Here is a 13,930-nt window from a genome sequence, read left to right as displayed (position 1 = left end):
GACACATTCCTCGCCTGTACCTGACTAAACCCCCTCCCCACCCCATCAACACCCCCCGTACTCTGCGGACTCATACCCCTCGAACTACTTCCACCAGCACCACTCCCCATCCCCTTATAAATATACTTCATCAACGTATCCGCCAGCGCATTCCCACCCTGCTGCCTCAACATCTCCTGCAGTATCCGACTGACTTCTGCCTGCCGTATTCCCTGTAACACTTCCAGCACCGTCGCGGTATGTACTTGCTTCGCCTGCTCGTCGCCTGCTAAAGGCGCGGTTTCTAGGGCTGAGGAGAGGGAGCCGAGGAGGTCGCCGGCGCGGAGGAGTTGACGGATCTGTGTGGCTAGTTGGGCTTGTTCGGAGGCTGTGCTGGGGGCGGGGAGGGAGGAGGGTTGAAGGGTTTCGAGGGGGAAGTTGAGTTGGGATTCAGGGTCGTAGGCGTCGACGTTTACGGTGCGCCAGTTTATGGTTGACATGGTTGGGTTGAGTTGAGCGGGTTAGGTGGGTGTTGTGCTTGACTGTGCAGTATGGAAGCTTGAGCAATGTATTGTGTAGGGAGAAGAGTCTTAAATTGAAGTGCTTCTTCTGTGAGAGAGTGTTTCTGGTTGTTGGATAATTGTGACAGTGTTCACGAATCTATACTTGCTGACCTGAGAAACATTGACTCGTTCCTGCCCGCCCGCCTAACTCGCACGCCTAAAGTTCAGAGTTGCCCAATTACGTATGGCTAAGGCAGAAACTGAATTGTGCCTGAGGCATTTCCGCAGGTCACAAGTACTACTGGATCACGGATTAATTGCTTCAATTTATTCTGTTGTACTTTTCATCATTTCGATTGCGTATTGTTCTTTAGACTAGCTACCTAGTTTGCACTAGAAAAGTGCACGAGTGCTGACTCATGCCTTTGCATCTGCTATTCCCCCTTACACATTACGAGGCTTCTTATAGTGCATACCACGACCTCGCTTCTCGAATTGGCTCATTTTGACGATGAATGCTCCTCGCTGTCAGTGAAGTTAGTGAAAGCTCTTGGCACACAGTAGTGAAGGGGAAAACGTACCTCGATCGTGTTTACAAGAACGTAGCCGGATGGGAAATTGGCATAGTGCGACCATGTGCCCACAAAGTCAATAATACCGCCGTTCGGGAGGTGATCGTCCTCTGGGTAAATATCGAAGAATGCGACCTCCTCGACAGAACCTCCAGTTGGGTCCGAGGGTACACTGCTTACGTCCAACACTCTGATTCCGGCACCGTAGTTGGACATATAGTCAAGTCCGTCATATACGTATTGGTTGTGGTCGATGCTGTATGATTTGTGCTTGTAGTGTCCAGTGTGTATTGGTGCTTCGAGGTTGGAGATATCGATGATATACTGTATGATCTGTCAGTTTCTGAACCAGAATTGGTAAAAACAGGCTGAACATACTGTAACAGGGAAGCGGTCTGCAGCAAGACCTGTCATGTACTCCTCGTCAAGCTCATCATCGAGCAGGATGTGGGATTGCCAGTTCACGTCGTTGACCCAACCTTGGTGAGTATATCTTGCTCCGATGTAGCTGAGCTTAGAGATGACTCTCGAGCTGTTGACACCAACCTTATCGGTTACATCATACTGCGAAAGTTAGTGAAGAGCTTACAATGGAATCTGGGAGGAAGACTTACAATGGTGAGAGTGTCCTCATTGTAACCGCTAGCAACAGTTAGTTCAGTCACGTATCATTTAAGACAGCCATGGACTCACTAGCAAATATCTCTCCCTTCATAGCGAGTATCAGGTCCGTGGTAGACGACACATTGAGCATCACTATACACTGTTAGTACTCGCAGATTGACGATTTTGTTGCACGAGGTTCCTCGAAATCATGGAATGCGCATGCCGGAGACTTACTGTACGTAACCGTCTTGGCCAGCGCAACCCGGGGTTGTTGGGTTTGAGGGATCTGTCAAGTCGATGAAGATAAGACCTGCGCGACACGTGCTGTTTCGTGGTTGAGCACCAACCGCTACTGCATAGCCGAGTTCCTCGTTGACCACAACGTTGTGAGTTCTGCCAACAGGAAGTTCATTGAACAGTCCAGTCAGATCTGCGGTTGTGCTGAAATTGACTGGGTTGGCTGGATCAATGGTAAGCAGCTTGTTCATATCGAAGATCTAGGTTTTTGTTAGTCCTCTGTCGCCGCTTGCCTAACGATAAACAATGTCTCACCTGCACACCATGACCGACGGCCTCGGAACCAATGATCATGTAGTTCTTGTAAGATCGGATCTCGCGCCATATCGACCAAACTGATTGTTGAGGAAGTCGTCCAAGATATACCAGCTTGCCCTCGCTAGAGATTTCTGCAAAGGCCGTTCCGTCCTGCTGACCAATTGCCACGAATTCGCGACCACCCTCTAGAACTACACCCCAGCTTGAGGAGCCTTCACCACCAAAGCTGCCCAGAGCTGAGTGGCTCTTGAAGTCGTACAGATCCATGTTGCTGCACTCTTGAGAGTGGGTTAGCATTTGAGCCGTGTACGATATTGCTGTTGCATGGTAATAGGAGAGTACTCACTGAAGGTCTGATTTGCGTTGCCTGCTTCCACCACAGCTAGACCACCCTCACACCTCACGAAAGGTGCAGCGAGGGAAGGATATTGTGACGAGTCCATCTCTCCTGCTGCTCGCTGCCTATCCCACGAAGCATGTTTGGTTTCCATGATGCTCTCGTGAACTGCACCACTCTCGTACTCCGACTTCGAGAACGAAAGTTGTTTGGCCGCCAGCGCCAATGACGCCGAAGCCAGCAAAGACAATCCCTTCATGGTTGCGAGGGCGAAGATTCTTAGATACAACCAGTCCTAGTATGGTACTTGACGAAGCTGCTAAAGGTGCCTGAGAAGATACAGAACAGGCGATACCGTTTTACTTATACAGGTGGTGGCAATACTGCTTTGTGGGACAACCTTGTTGTTTTGACCTTCCCATGCAGGTAAGTCATAGTGCTGGATACCGTGTTGGTCGTGTTACATTCGATCAGAAGCGTGTCGATGATGTGAGTGCTGACCTGCAGAACAGACCTTCCACTTCCACTCTCCGGCTTCCAAAAGCAAGGCAGCAAGCACCGGCGTACGTATGGTTCGTGATTCGATCGCCAAGAGCGCTATGCTAATCGCTTCCTCTTGGTAGTCTTGGCGATGCGGGCGTATACCACAACTTGAATGTGCTTTACCCGATGAGGAAGGTAAGGATTGATCTTGTTCTCTTGGCGAGCTCGGAGTGGACGAGGCTTGTTACTCGGGGATCTTCTCGAATAAGAGATGGCTGGTAGGGAACATCAGGATATGAACGGCCTTGGCAACTGAAGAGATAGCCGCATACCGATAAGAGTGTAACATTGAAGTTGAACCCATGTTGCACACGATCGTCATACCTCCGTACACCTCATTGGTGTCTGCTTCATGGTACAGGGAGATTGAAGAGCCGCCATATCATCCAACTCGTGTTGTCATACGTATCAGTAGACGGTGTGTCTTGTGCAAGATAATTTTCGAGAGATGTAACTGGGCCAGATAGTTGCACAACAGAAATTTGTGCCGAGGGAGGCAATATCGTTCGCTCACTGTGATCTACCAATTACCATCTATTGTTTGAATTATCTTGAGATGTATTTCTGCAATTAATGTAGTGATGAAAGTTATCGCAACAGTGTTCGAATTAACCATTTACTCCAGAATGTCATGTACGTTTTGGTGAAATCTGGACCAATTTTAATCATCAATTGTGTGTGGAAGCTCTTGCACGACAGCCCTGCTGCTAGGTTGCCGGATGCGTTGTCCATGCCATGCTGATTCCGAGTGCTGTGCACATTGGCGGATCTACGGAAACTGCTTGTTAGAAATCCGGTTCAAACAGAGAGATCGGGCGACAAACTTGTCAATCTACTAATTTCTGGTATGCCCAGCCAAACAGCCAAAACCCCCAGCAGAGCGACAGCGTTGTCCTCGAAACCACGATTGATAGAATACCTTTCTGTTCGCAAGGCACATTGACATGAGCATGTTTGACCCGAAGTGTTCCGAGGGAGCGTGCAGCCGACAAGAGATGCAAAGCCGCAACATTAGACAGTATGACCAGCGACTCGTCCTATACCTAAAACAACCCAATATGATAGTGATCTGCTACCGTCATCACCCTCAATTTCTGTACCTCTCTTGTCGCCATGCTCTTGTCTTAGTGCTTGTTCGTCTGTGACCTTCCATTCGAGATTGACACGAACAGGTATTTGTAAAAGATCGTCGTCCTGAATATTTGGCTCATCTTTGTCCTTCACGATACTCGAAGCAACGATCTCAATCACGACACTCGTCCAGTTTCTGCCACGATCATAGACCTTACCAGCTATCTGCTCACCACCTAGACCGAGGGACATTTGCGCGTCTGATTTGGGGAGAGTTTGCGATATAGGATCATCCCAGACATCTCCGTTTTTGCCAATGCTAAACTGTGGGCAGAGGATGGTGACCTTATGACCATGCTTGCCGGGTGTCGTGCTCGGCGAGCCAAGACTAACATCAACGTTCTCGAAGAGAGGATTCTTCAGAGTCAGGATCCATTGACTGGGTTTGCCAGGCTGAAGTTTGACTGTAGGATCACCATCAGGACCTGCAGAGAGCAGTCCGCCAGGAGTCGGGACAGGTTTGAGTGTGATGAACGGAATGTAGTTGAGGGCGACGAGCTTGATACGGTAGCGCGTTGAGGTGACTTTGAGTTCAGGCTTCACTAGGATATGTTTGCACGCTGCGCAACGTTTTGACCTTTTCGTCCGCAGCAGAGTAGGCATGGGTTTGAGCTCAGACACTTTAACAGCAGTGGGATTGCCCAACGGAGCAGGATACTGATATGCTGTCTGCTCGGGAGAAGGTGTATCGTCATAGGCAAATACTGAATCATCGCGAAGAGAAGGATCTGTGGCTATTTGTAGTCCTTCACTTATAACAAGAGCTTCCCTCATGACGGAGATCTTTGGTTTTTGTTTCTTCAGCATACCCCCACTACTGCTGTAGAGATTCATCAGCCGTGTGAGAGACGAAGGAGAAGAAAATGCTGCATCAAGAGCTGAAGTTTGATTTGTATCAGAGGCTATTAATTGCTCTCGATAGAAGCTTTTCAAAGCGTTGAATCTAGACTGATGATCCAGCGGCTTAGGAGGATCTGGCTGTCCTTGTTGGTCAGCCTGATCGGCTGGTTCTGCGGAATGGTTGTACTCCTTTGATAAACCTGATGCACCTCTTGCCTTCGAGACATCGTTGTAAGCGCCTGTCCTCGATGTTGAGAAGGTGCTTTTTGTATTGTCCTTGCGATCTCGATCTTTCTTCTCAAGCTGCTGTCGTATTCCAGAAGGATTTGCGAAGTCTATGCCAGCGTCGAGCGAGGTCCACATGCAGTACTGGCAATTTAGAATGTATGGACGCTCAATATCTTTGATGGTGGTCAAGGACGATGTACTTAGCTGCGAAAAACATACGGGACAGGTGAAGCAATTTCTTGAACACCTATTACCATCAGCCTTGACCGACGATGGCACAGCGTCGAAGAGACATTGAGGACAGTATGTACACACAATCTCTTCTACTACGCATCGAGGACATTTCAGGTCTTGGCAGTCCTCACAATAGAAAAGATGCTCTGCAGGGAAAAGGGAAAAGGCCGACCGTGGATTCTGTGCATCAAAGGTTGAGTCTGCTTGATCGAGTGCTGTATCTATATCGACCTCTCTAGATGTCCTCTTCGATGTCAAGACCTTTCTAGATGGATCTGAGCAGGGACAGGAAATATAGGTGTAAGGGAAGTTCAATGCCATGGTTGGTATTGATCACAATGGATTGACCAAGGTCCTGACCCTCCAGAAACTATAAGTCGAATTCAACACCGTTTCGATTAACAGGTGCCAGTGCAAAAAGGGCTTCTTGCGAGACTTCATTTTGCTGTGCCCCGGCGTGAGGACGCAGGTCGCAAAGTAGGAGCATCCAGACGCGTGCTCAAGACGCGACTGCTTTTCGGGGACAAAACCACCGAGCTTGACATCATGGACTTCTTCTGCTTCAGAGTGCTTGCTTATGTTCGATTGTCCAGCTCGTTGCCATGCTAAGCTCTAGACGGTCCTACTTCTCTCCAAGTCTTCGTGATGAGGTTGTTTGCTTCAACCCTGCGACCTCACTTTCGTCGATGTAGTCTCTCACCAACACCATTGTGCCGTCACTATGCCGTGCAAGCGCCAGGTGCGCCGACTCTCGAAGTCTTCAACAGTCATGTCAAATATCTGCAAAAGGAACGAGCTGCTGCTCATGCAGAGCAAAGCAGACAGGCGGATTACCTGAAAGACGAGATCGCACAGCGGCTGGTCGATCGTTTACTTGACATCAGTCGAGAATTTCCCAAAGTACTCGATCTGGGCGCAAACAGCTGTAACATAGCCAGAGCTTTAGCAAAGCCTCCTCTACCTACACCTGAGATTCCTGAAGACCTGCCTCGAGCTCCTAAAAAACCGCTATCGCAAAGGATACACGAGCTCGTATGTGCCGACACCTCGCCTGGCATGCTTCAGCGAGACAATGGTCTGGAAGAGCCGGTGGTCCCATTGACACAACAAGTGCTTCCTAGCTTAGAGACTCTACCGTACGAACCGGGTACATTCGACGCTGTTATATCGTCCATGGCTCTGCATTGGGTCAACGATCTGCCATCACTACTTGCAAGCATTAACTCTGTCCTCAAGCCAGATGCGCCATTTATAGGAGCTATGTTTGGCGGCGATACTCTATACGAACTACGAGCGTCACTACAACTTGCCGACTTGGAAAGGAGAGGTGGCGTACAGCCACACATCTCGCCTCTTGCTGACGTGAGGGATATGGGCGGGTTATTGGGCAAGGCTGGATTCAAGTTGTTGACTGTGGATGTTGATGATATCATCGTTGAATATCCCGACACTTTTGCTTTGATGCAGGATATCCAGGCTATGGGCGAAGGCAATGCGATCCTAAAGTCTCTCGGTGGACCAATTCCACGAGATGTACTGCTGGCAAATGAGGCTATATATAGAGAATTACATTGTAAAGAAGAAGAGAAAGAAAGGATACCAGCTACATTCAGGATCATATATATGATCGGCTGGAAGGAAGCACCTGGTCAGCAAAAGCCACTAGAAAGAGGGAGTGGTCAGGTTAACATCAAAGACATCCTCGAAGGTGGTGGTTTGGGCACGTAGAGGGAAATGGCACACTAGCCATTAGCTGTAACACAACTATTGCAAGCCAGAACAAATTTTGTTCTTTACACCACTTCCCACCCTCTATCTCGTGCTGTGACATGCTTCAGATGTAATCTTTCAACATCACCTCAGGATGGACAAGTCACCTCCGCATGTCCAAGGCATCCTCATTGCTTTCTGCATGCTTCTATGCTTGTGCAGGCCTTCGACCATGCATATGATGTGCCCAACTCAAGCAGCATCCTCTCAGCTGCTGAATTACACGTCCAGCGATTTTCTCCTTCTTCCGCAATCTAGTAATCAGCTCCACCGCTTACCGGGAACTCGAAGTTGCAAGTGCGACCAGTCAACTTTCGGTAGACCTCGGAGTAAGTGTCAAGTCTGTAGTCAACACCACCTCGCTCCTTCTCGTCCAGGACAACCTTCAATACCTTGCTACCATCCTCCTTGGTTCGCATTCTCTTGCCAACGATCTCGACTGGGTAGACAACATCAGCCAAGATTGCATCGTGGACGGCAGTCAAAGTTCGAGATCGTGGTCGCTTCTGTGTTTGCGAGGTTCGTGATCGGTTGGATCTCTTTGGTCGTGGGAGGATACGTCTAGCGGCCAGGAAGATGACGTGTCGGTCGCTGAACTTCTTCTCAAGCTCTCGGGTGAGTCTTTGCTGAATCTTGTGGAAGTTCGAGAGGAGAGGAACTGGGACGAAGATGACAATTGCGCGTTTACCGTGGCCGACTTCGAGCTGCGAACGTTGTCAATACGACTGGTCGAGATAGACTCAGGGCTTACCGACCTCACGGGCAGATTGGATCTGGAGGGGTCGTAGAGAAGTCTTCAGGTCTGCGATGTTGGTCTCTAGATCATATAGAGCAGTCGCAACGCTGGTCTCGAGCTCACTTGGATGAGCTCGAGACGGGCTGTTGGCAGCAATCTTATTAAGAGCTGGTTGAGACATATCGGCGACTATGAGAGGTTGTCAATGGCTTGTCTTGAATGTCACGAAACGAATGACTTTCAAAGTCCGTGCCGATAATTAATGCCAAGACCTGAAATTTAGGAAGTTGCGATCAGCAACGTGTGGGAAGCTGCGCCAAGTTTTCAGGCTTGCAGGCATCAAGGTTAAATTGCCCTCCAACATGGCCAGTCCTGAACGTCATACAAATTCAATATCTCCTCCACCAAGCGGTTTTATGGTTCGCTTGATGCTGTTGTGCACGAATATGCACATTCAATATCTGCCGGAGTGTCATGATGACATCAAAAAATGTGCCAGATCATCGAAATATGCAGCTGGTGCTTTGCTAAGCAACAATGGAGAAGGTATCGTGCTTGACGAGCCTTCAGGATATCCTTTTCACAATTGAACAATAAGTGATCTGCTCATTTGCTTTACCAACATTGTCCCTCATATATTGAAGCTGAACGCGAGAAAGCGAACTAGTGACTCGTACTAAATAACTAAGCACTGTTCGACATGGCCTCCAACGAGCTCCCCAAAACGACATCTCAATACGTCCTAAAGACGCAGAAGGGCTTTGAATCCCTAGAACTCGAGCACGATGTATCTCTTCCGAAACTCGGCGATTACGATTGCCTCGTACAGATTCAGGCTGTCTCCCTCAATTACCGTGATCTGATCATTGCGAAAGGACAATATCCCTTCCCCGTGAAGACACCTGTCATTCCCTGCTCCGATGCAGCAGGCAACGTGCTCGCTGTTGGACCCAAGGTGACCGAGTTCGAGGTTGGCGACAAAGTCTGCACTCTCTTCAACGAGAAACATCAAGCCGGCGCACTTACGCCAGTAGCTGTCGCTTCAGGTTTGGGCGGTGCATTCGACGGTACTCTACGACAGTACGGTGTCTTCCCAGAACACGGCCTGGTCCCAGCACCAACCAACCTCACACCTACCGAGGCAGGAACTCTAAGTTGTGCCCCTCTCACAGCATGGAACGCCCTCTACGGCCTAGAGTCCAAAGCGCTGAAACCAGGTCAGGTCGTCCTCACCCAAGGCACAGGCGGTGTTTCCGTCGCCGCCATCCAATTTGCCAAAGCAGCAGGCGCAATCGTCATCGCCACCAGCAGCTCCGAAGAAAAATGCAAGTTCCTGAAAGAGAAACTCGGCGCAGACATCACGATCAACTACAAGACACACCAAAACTGGGGCGAACTTGCCAAGAAGCACTCCCCAGACGGCGAAGGTGTGGACCATGTCATCGAGATCGGCGGTCCAAGCACAATGGAGCAGAGCATGAAAGCCATCAAGATGGAGGGTGTGATCACTGTCATCGGCTTCGTGGGCGGTCCTGGTGCAGAGAAGCAGCCGAGCACGCTGGATACATTGACGTATACGTGTACGGTGCGAGGTATTCTGGTGGGTAGTCGACTTCAGTTCAAGGCTATGAATCGTGCTATTGATGCGGCGAACATTCATCCTGTGGTTGATAAGACTTTTGAGTTTGAGAAGGCACAGGAGGCGTATCAGTATCAGTGGGATCAGAGACATATTGGAAAGGTAGTGATACAGCTGGGACGTCTGCAGTAGGTCGAGAAGGGTACTGAAGATAAGGCCAAGAATAGAGGTGTACCATAGTTTGAAGCACAGCAATATCGTTTTTTCTTTAATCCAAAACTAGCAAATAGAACATCCTACTTGCAGAAATCACGATCTCATTGTGCATCTGCAGTAATCGGTGGCATTTTTGTGCTAGTGCTCACAGTGTCCCAATATCGAAGGCGACGTGTACTTGAGAAGCCTAACATCCCACGAGCCCTTTTATTCTAAGGCCAATACCTTCCCTTGATGGAGTCAACAGCCACGATAACCTTGATATAAATTGATTTTGAAACGCATTACTCCAAGAACACCAAAAGTTCTGCTACCACCAGGACACTCTATATCATCATGTAAAGTCAGTCGATAGTGCTCTAGCAGGCACAGTTGTCCTTCTGCTGCTTGGCTCGATCAGCCAGATTGACCGTCGCCTGTCCAGCACTTCCGGCCGCATTGGAGATGGCCGAGTCTGTGCCTCGTCCGGTGCCAGCACCTTTTCCGGGCTTCAGCTCCTTCTCTGGGATAGCATTTGCAATCGCCGTGAAGACATCGCTGACATTTGTCCCCAGCTTGGCGCTAGTTTCGAAAAACAAAAGACTCTCTTCTTCAGCGTATGACTTGGCCTCTCGAGTGGGCACTTTTCTTGCATCTCCAACCTCTGCAGCTTCCGCATCTTCTGCGTCTGCTGTGTCTGACTCAGCGCTTTCGGACGGTGTAGGAGTAGCGGCTTCGGAATCCGACGGCTCAGCACAAAGATCGAGCTTGTTACCGACAAGGGCAATAACAATGCCGGGCGATGCTTGCCTCTGAAGCTCGGCAACCCAATGCTTGGCTTTAATGAGGGAAGTCGGCTTGGTCAGATCGTATACGACGAGAGCGGCCTGTGCATTGCGATAATACATGGGTGCGAGGGAGGCGAATCGTTCTTGACCAGCTGTGTCCCATATCTCGAACTTGATGACCCTGTTCGGAAGCTGGATCTTCTGGGTGAGGAAAGCTGCGCCGATTGTTGGTTCCTTGTTCTCCTGGAAATCGTTGTTGACGAATCGTAAGACTAGCGAGCTCTTGCCGACTGCAGCTTCCTAGAAGACGAGTTAGCTTGTGTGGAACGAGGTGGTATTGCTCTCAACATGTTGCATCTCGAGGTATCCCGGATGTAAAAAGTACTTACACCAAGTAGTACCAGCTTGACGCTGCTGCTCGGCTTCGCCGCATTGCCCGATGCATTGTTTGACATAGTGTATGTAAGATGGAATCCTCTTTTCCTTCACGATCCTACAGTCTGCTGGTGGGAAGAGACCGACGCGCAAATGATTATAGCAGGCAACCTTGGAACAAGCGACTGCTCGTCAATTCATGAAGTCTTCAATGAAGCACTTCGAGCGACTTGCAACTTAGGCTCGGCAAGAAGGGACAGTCGTTCTAGTTGGGTGATGTCGGATTTTGTAGAACAACAGGAATGTCTCAAATGCTGTTCAGCTGCGATTGCAGGTGCAGCACAATGATGACCATTCGGCAGTGACGAATAGTACTAGTAACGCGCAAGCAGGGGCACTAGCGGCTGGGACGATCATTGGGCAGTGTAGCGCATGCACGCAGACCAAAGCATTACTTGTTGGCCTCAACCGTACGACCTCTTCGCTCTCTTCTTCTTTTCAAGGACACGCACGTCGTCTTCAAAATCACGTTGTTGCCTGCTCTGAATGTGCTTTCCAGCCCCACCTAGCGACTTACAACCACTGTCCAGTATACATACCAGCGACGAAACAAAAAGAGATCTGATGGATGATATGCACAAGTATATTATTGCCAGGATGACTCTATAGACCTCCTGGGATGAGTCTTCGATGGAGCCCTTTACTGCCGAAATGTCTCATGGCAGATGTCGCTGGTGGAAAAGTGATGAACGTTTCACTGATCCAACAGCAGTAACAGTTGTTCCAAGAAAGCGTGGAAAGCTGCATGTGGAATATCTTCCACTCCGATAACGCCCATTCCTTGACTTGCGTCGTTCAGTCTACCCGATAAAGTATTTTGCCAACCGTTCCTATCCAATATCCGTCTATTCACACAAGCGCCAGATCGCTTTTGGTACAATATATGATTATACATGATGGTCGTGGAAGAATACCCGAATGCTCCGTTAATGCTCGAAAAACAAACGCTGAGAACGCTCGATTAATGGTAATAGTTGTACAGGGGTCTCTCGAATCGAATATTAAAGATGGATGATTGAAGCCGGTCCCAGGACTTCTGCCTGGTGGCCGAGAACTGTGATAGGATAACAGAGAAGACTGGCGCACGTCAGCTCAGGCTTCTGCACTGATCTCGAAAACATACTGTTGGTAGGAAGTTGTGATGCTAGGTGCTAGCTGACAAGACTTGAGATCTAGAGCGTTCGCAACCGTTGGCCAGAGGTGCTCTTGCATGTAGTGTTGTGGGATTATTTCGGTTTTGGCGGTGGCTTAGGCTTCGGTACTCCTGTTGTGTCATATGCTCCTCGGCCCATGTTGCAAACAGACGATGGCTTTGATGTGTCTATCATGTTTCTGGTGTGCTGCGCAGGAGTCAGAGCCAATCTATGGATATTGTGAGGCATGGCTTATATAGCTTCAGAAGAAGCAACGCCATGACACAGCGGGACTCACATCTATCCAGAATGGTGCTCTCACTCAATGTGAGGATCTTTCGCGAGACTTCAAGCAGGAAACAGCTCAAGTCTCAAGAAGCAAATCTTTGCTGTTCGTGCGCTCCGTGGCGCTATCAAGGGTTTCGGGAATGTGGACAGCAGGGGATATCCGAAAATTGGAATTTTTGCTTCTGTCAAGGAGTTGATGGTATTTGGCCCGTCGAACCGCCAGCCAGATACAATTGTGGTAGTTGTAAGCAGACTTGCAAGGTATATGATTGTTGATTGCTATGTTCCTTAGACTCGTGAACCAGCCTGGTACTCGAGCTTGTTGATTTGTGATATCGCAAAGGACTAGACGTGAGCCAATCCAGATGCAGGCGCCGACGCGGGTGCGGAATGTCGTCTTGATTGACTGACTGACGGGACAGAGATTATGTTGAACACGAGCTATTGTACAGGAACTGAAATACAGTCTCGGAAGTAAAGAACGAGCTGAAAGTTGCAACAGTAACGAAAAGTTATCGACGTCAAAAAAAAAAGTATCCAGCAGCCTTGGACATATAAGCTGCTGCAGGTACCCCTTTCAGATCTTCGATTAATCCTTGGGTTGACTGGGATCCGGCCAAGAAGACCAGGCGCGGGTGGAGCGTGATGACCGCAAAAGGGAGGAGCTACTAGTATTTAGATGTCTAACAGCCGTGACGGCTCTCTATCCGGGGCTTGCTCTAAACCACACCAAAAATACTTCGAATCGACTTGGAAGGTTGCTCGCAGCTGGGCCGATCCACTCGATGCCAGCCAAATCCACGTCCCCGAAAGCATAGTAGAATCTTAGCTCACAACAGGCTCGAAGATCATTCGATGTTTCACGGCGAATAGTAGTGACATGACGCAGCAACGTTGATTGACTGGGATCATGGCTCGAGTGACTTTGGCAGTCCCGTCTCCCTTGTCACGAAAGCGGCAAGCCAATGCTGTTTCGCCCAATCCGTGAGCAGCTGCACTTACACCTGAACCATTCTCCTAACGTTTCTGAGATGTAATTTTGGTACATGGACAATGACTGATCACACAAACGGTAGACGAGGGAAGATCAGTTCAGTCACAACTGACTGCGCGCTGTCCTGCACCTTTACACGCGCTTAAAAAGCAACCGCCTGAGATCGACCACCGGTTTTGAACACTCCCGCGAAGACTGTGTTCACCCCTACGTTGTGGGGCTGTAAGCTTTACTAGTCGTGTCCATCAAAGTGCATGGAACGTTCCTACAGGTCTTCCGGACCTGATTTCTGGTTCCGTCGCAGCCATACGCAACGCCTGCGGAAGCTAATTGTGCCTTTTCTGGTACTGGTAAACTCGACTTTCGCGAAGCCTTCGCGTACCTTGCATAAGATCTGGCAAGCCGCAGAATAGCGCCGCATTCAGATCAGAGTGATGATCCTCAGTTGATCTCGAGTCATCCTGCCATCCTTTGATCGCTACCA

At 49.3% G+C, this 13,930-nt stretch overlaps 7 protein-coding genes across 7 annotated transcripts; 2 read left to right on the top strand and 5 right to left on the bottom strand.

The window, feature by feature from the left end:
- Positions 1–45: 45 nt before the first annotated feature.
- LTR64_004206 (uncharacterized protein) lies at positions 46–479 on the bottom strand (the record flags this gene model as incomplete). Its single annotated transcript, XM_064898553.1, is given in 2 exon segments — positions 46–62; positions 77–479. 2 exon segments carry the CDS (start codon positions 477–479, stop codon positions 46–48), a joined length of 420 nt encoding a protein of 139 aa, XP_064754510.1.
- A 447-nt stretch (positions 480–926) lies between these two features.
- LTR64_004205 (uncharacterized protein) lies at positions 927–2,811 on the bottom strand (the record flags this gene model as incomplete). Its single annotated transcript, XM_064898552.1, has 8 exons — positions 927–1,007; positions 1,064–1,378; positions 1,433–1,618; positions 1,669–1,696; positions 1,748–1,810; positions 1,895–2,157; positions 2,213–2,493; positions 2,562–2,811. The coding sequence occupies 8 exons, from the start codon at positions 2,809–2,811 to the stop codon at positions 927–929; spliced, it is 1,467 nt and encodes a 488-aa protein (XP_064754509.1).
- A 1,295-nt stretch (positions 2,812–4,106) lies between these two features.
- On the bottom strand, positions 4,107–5,429 carry LTR64_004204 (uncharacterized protein; the record flags this gene model as incomplete). The annotated part of the gene is made up of 1 exon (XM_064898551.1): positions 4,107–5,429. One exon carries the CDS (start codon positions 5,427–5,429, stop codon positions 4,107–4,109), a length of 1,323 nt encoding a protein of 440 aa, XP_064754508.1.
- Positions 5,430–6,173: 744 nt separating this feature from the next.
- On the top strand, positions 6,174–7,256 carry LTR64_004203 (uncharacterized protein; the record flags this gene model as incomplete). Its single annotated transcript, XM_064898550.1, has 1 exon — positions 6,174–7,256. The coding sequence occupies one exon, from the start codon at positions 6,174–6,176 to the stop codon at positions 7,254–7,256; it is 1,083 nt and encodes a 360-aa protein (XP_064754507.1).
- A 296-nt stretch (positions 7,257–7,552) lies between these two features.
- Positions 7,553–8,215, bottom strand: RPS7A (ribosomal protein S7A; the record flags this gene model as incomplete). The annotated part of the gene is made up of 2 exons (XM_064898549.1): positions 7,553–8,002; positions 8,054–8,215. 2 exons carry the CDS (start codon positions 8,213–8,215, stop codon positions 7,553–7,555), a joined length of 612 nt encoding a protein of 203 aa, XP_064754506.1.
- A 519-nt stretch (positions 8,216–8,734) lies between these two features.
- On the top strand, positions 8,735–9,805 carry LTR64_004201 (uncharacterized protein; the record flags this gene model as incomplete). Its single annotated transcript, XM_064898548.1, has 1 exon — positions 8,735–9,805. The coding sequence occupies one exon, from the start codon at positions 8,735–8,737 to the stop codon at positions 9,803–9,805; it is 1,071 nt and encodes a 356-aa protein (XP_064754505.1).
- A 383-nt stretch (positions 9,806–10,188) lies between these two features.
- Positions 10,189–11,051, bottom strand: VPS21 (Vacuolar protein sorting-associated protein 21; the record flags this gene model as incomplete). Its single annotated transcript, XM_064898547.1, has 2 exons — positions 10,189–10,896; positions 10,986–11,051. The coding sequence occupies 2 exons, from the start codon at positions 11,049–11,051 to the stop codon at positions 10,189–10,191; spliced, it is 774 nt and encodes a 257-aa protein (XP_064754504.1).
- Between the last annotated feature and the right edge of the window lie 2,879 nt (positions 11,052–13,930).

Source organism: Lithohypha guttulata, assembly GCF_036872675.1.
Source record: "Lithohypha guttulata strain CCFEE 5908 chromosome Unknown scaffold_3, whole genome shotgun sequence".
Lineage (NCBI taxonomy): Eukaryota > Fungi > Ascomycota > Eurotiomycetes > Chaetothyriales > Trichomeriaceae > Lithohypha > Lithohypha guttulata.
This window is presented reverse-complemented; position numbering and strand designations above follow the sequence as displayed.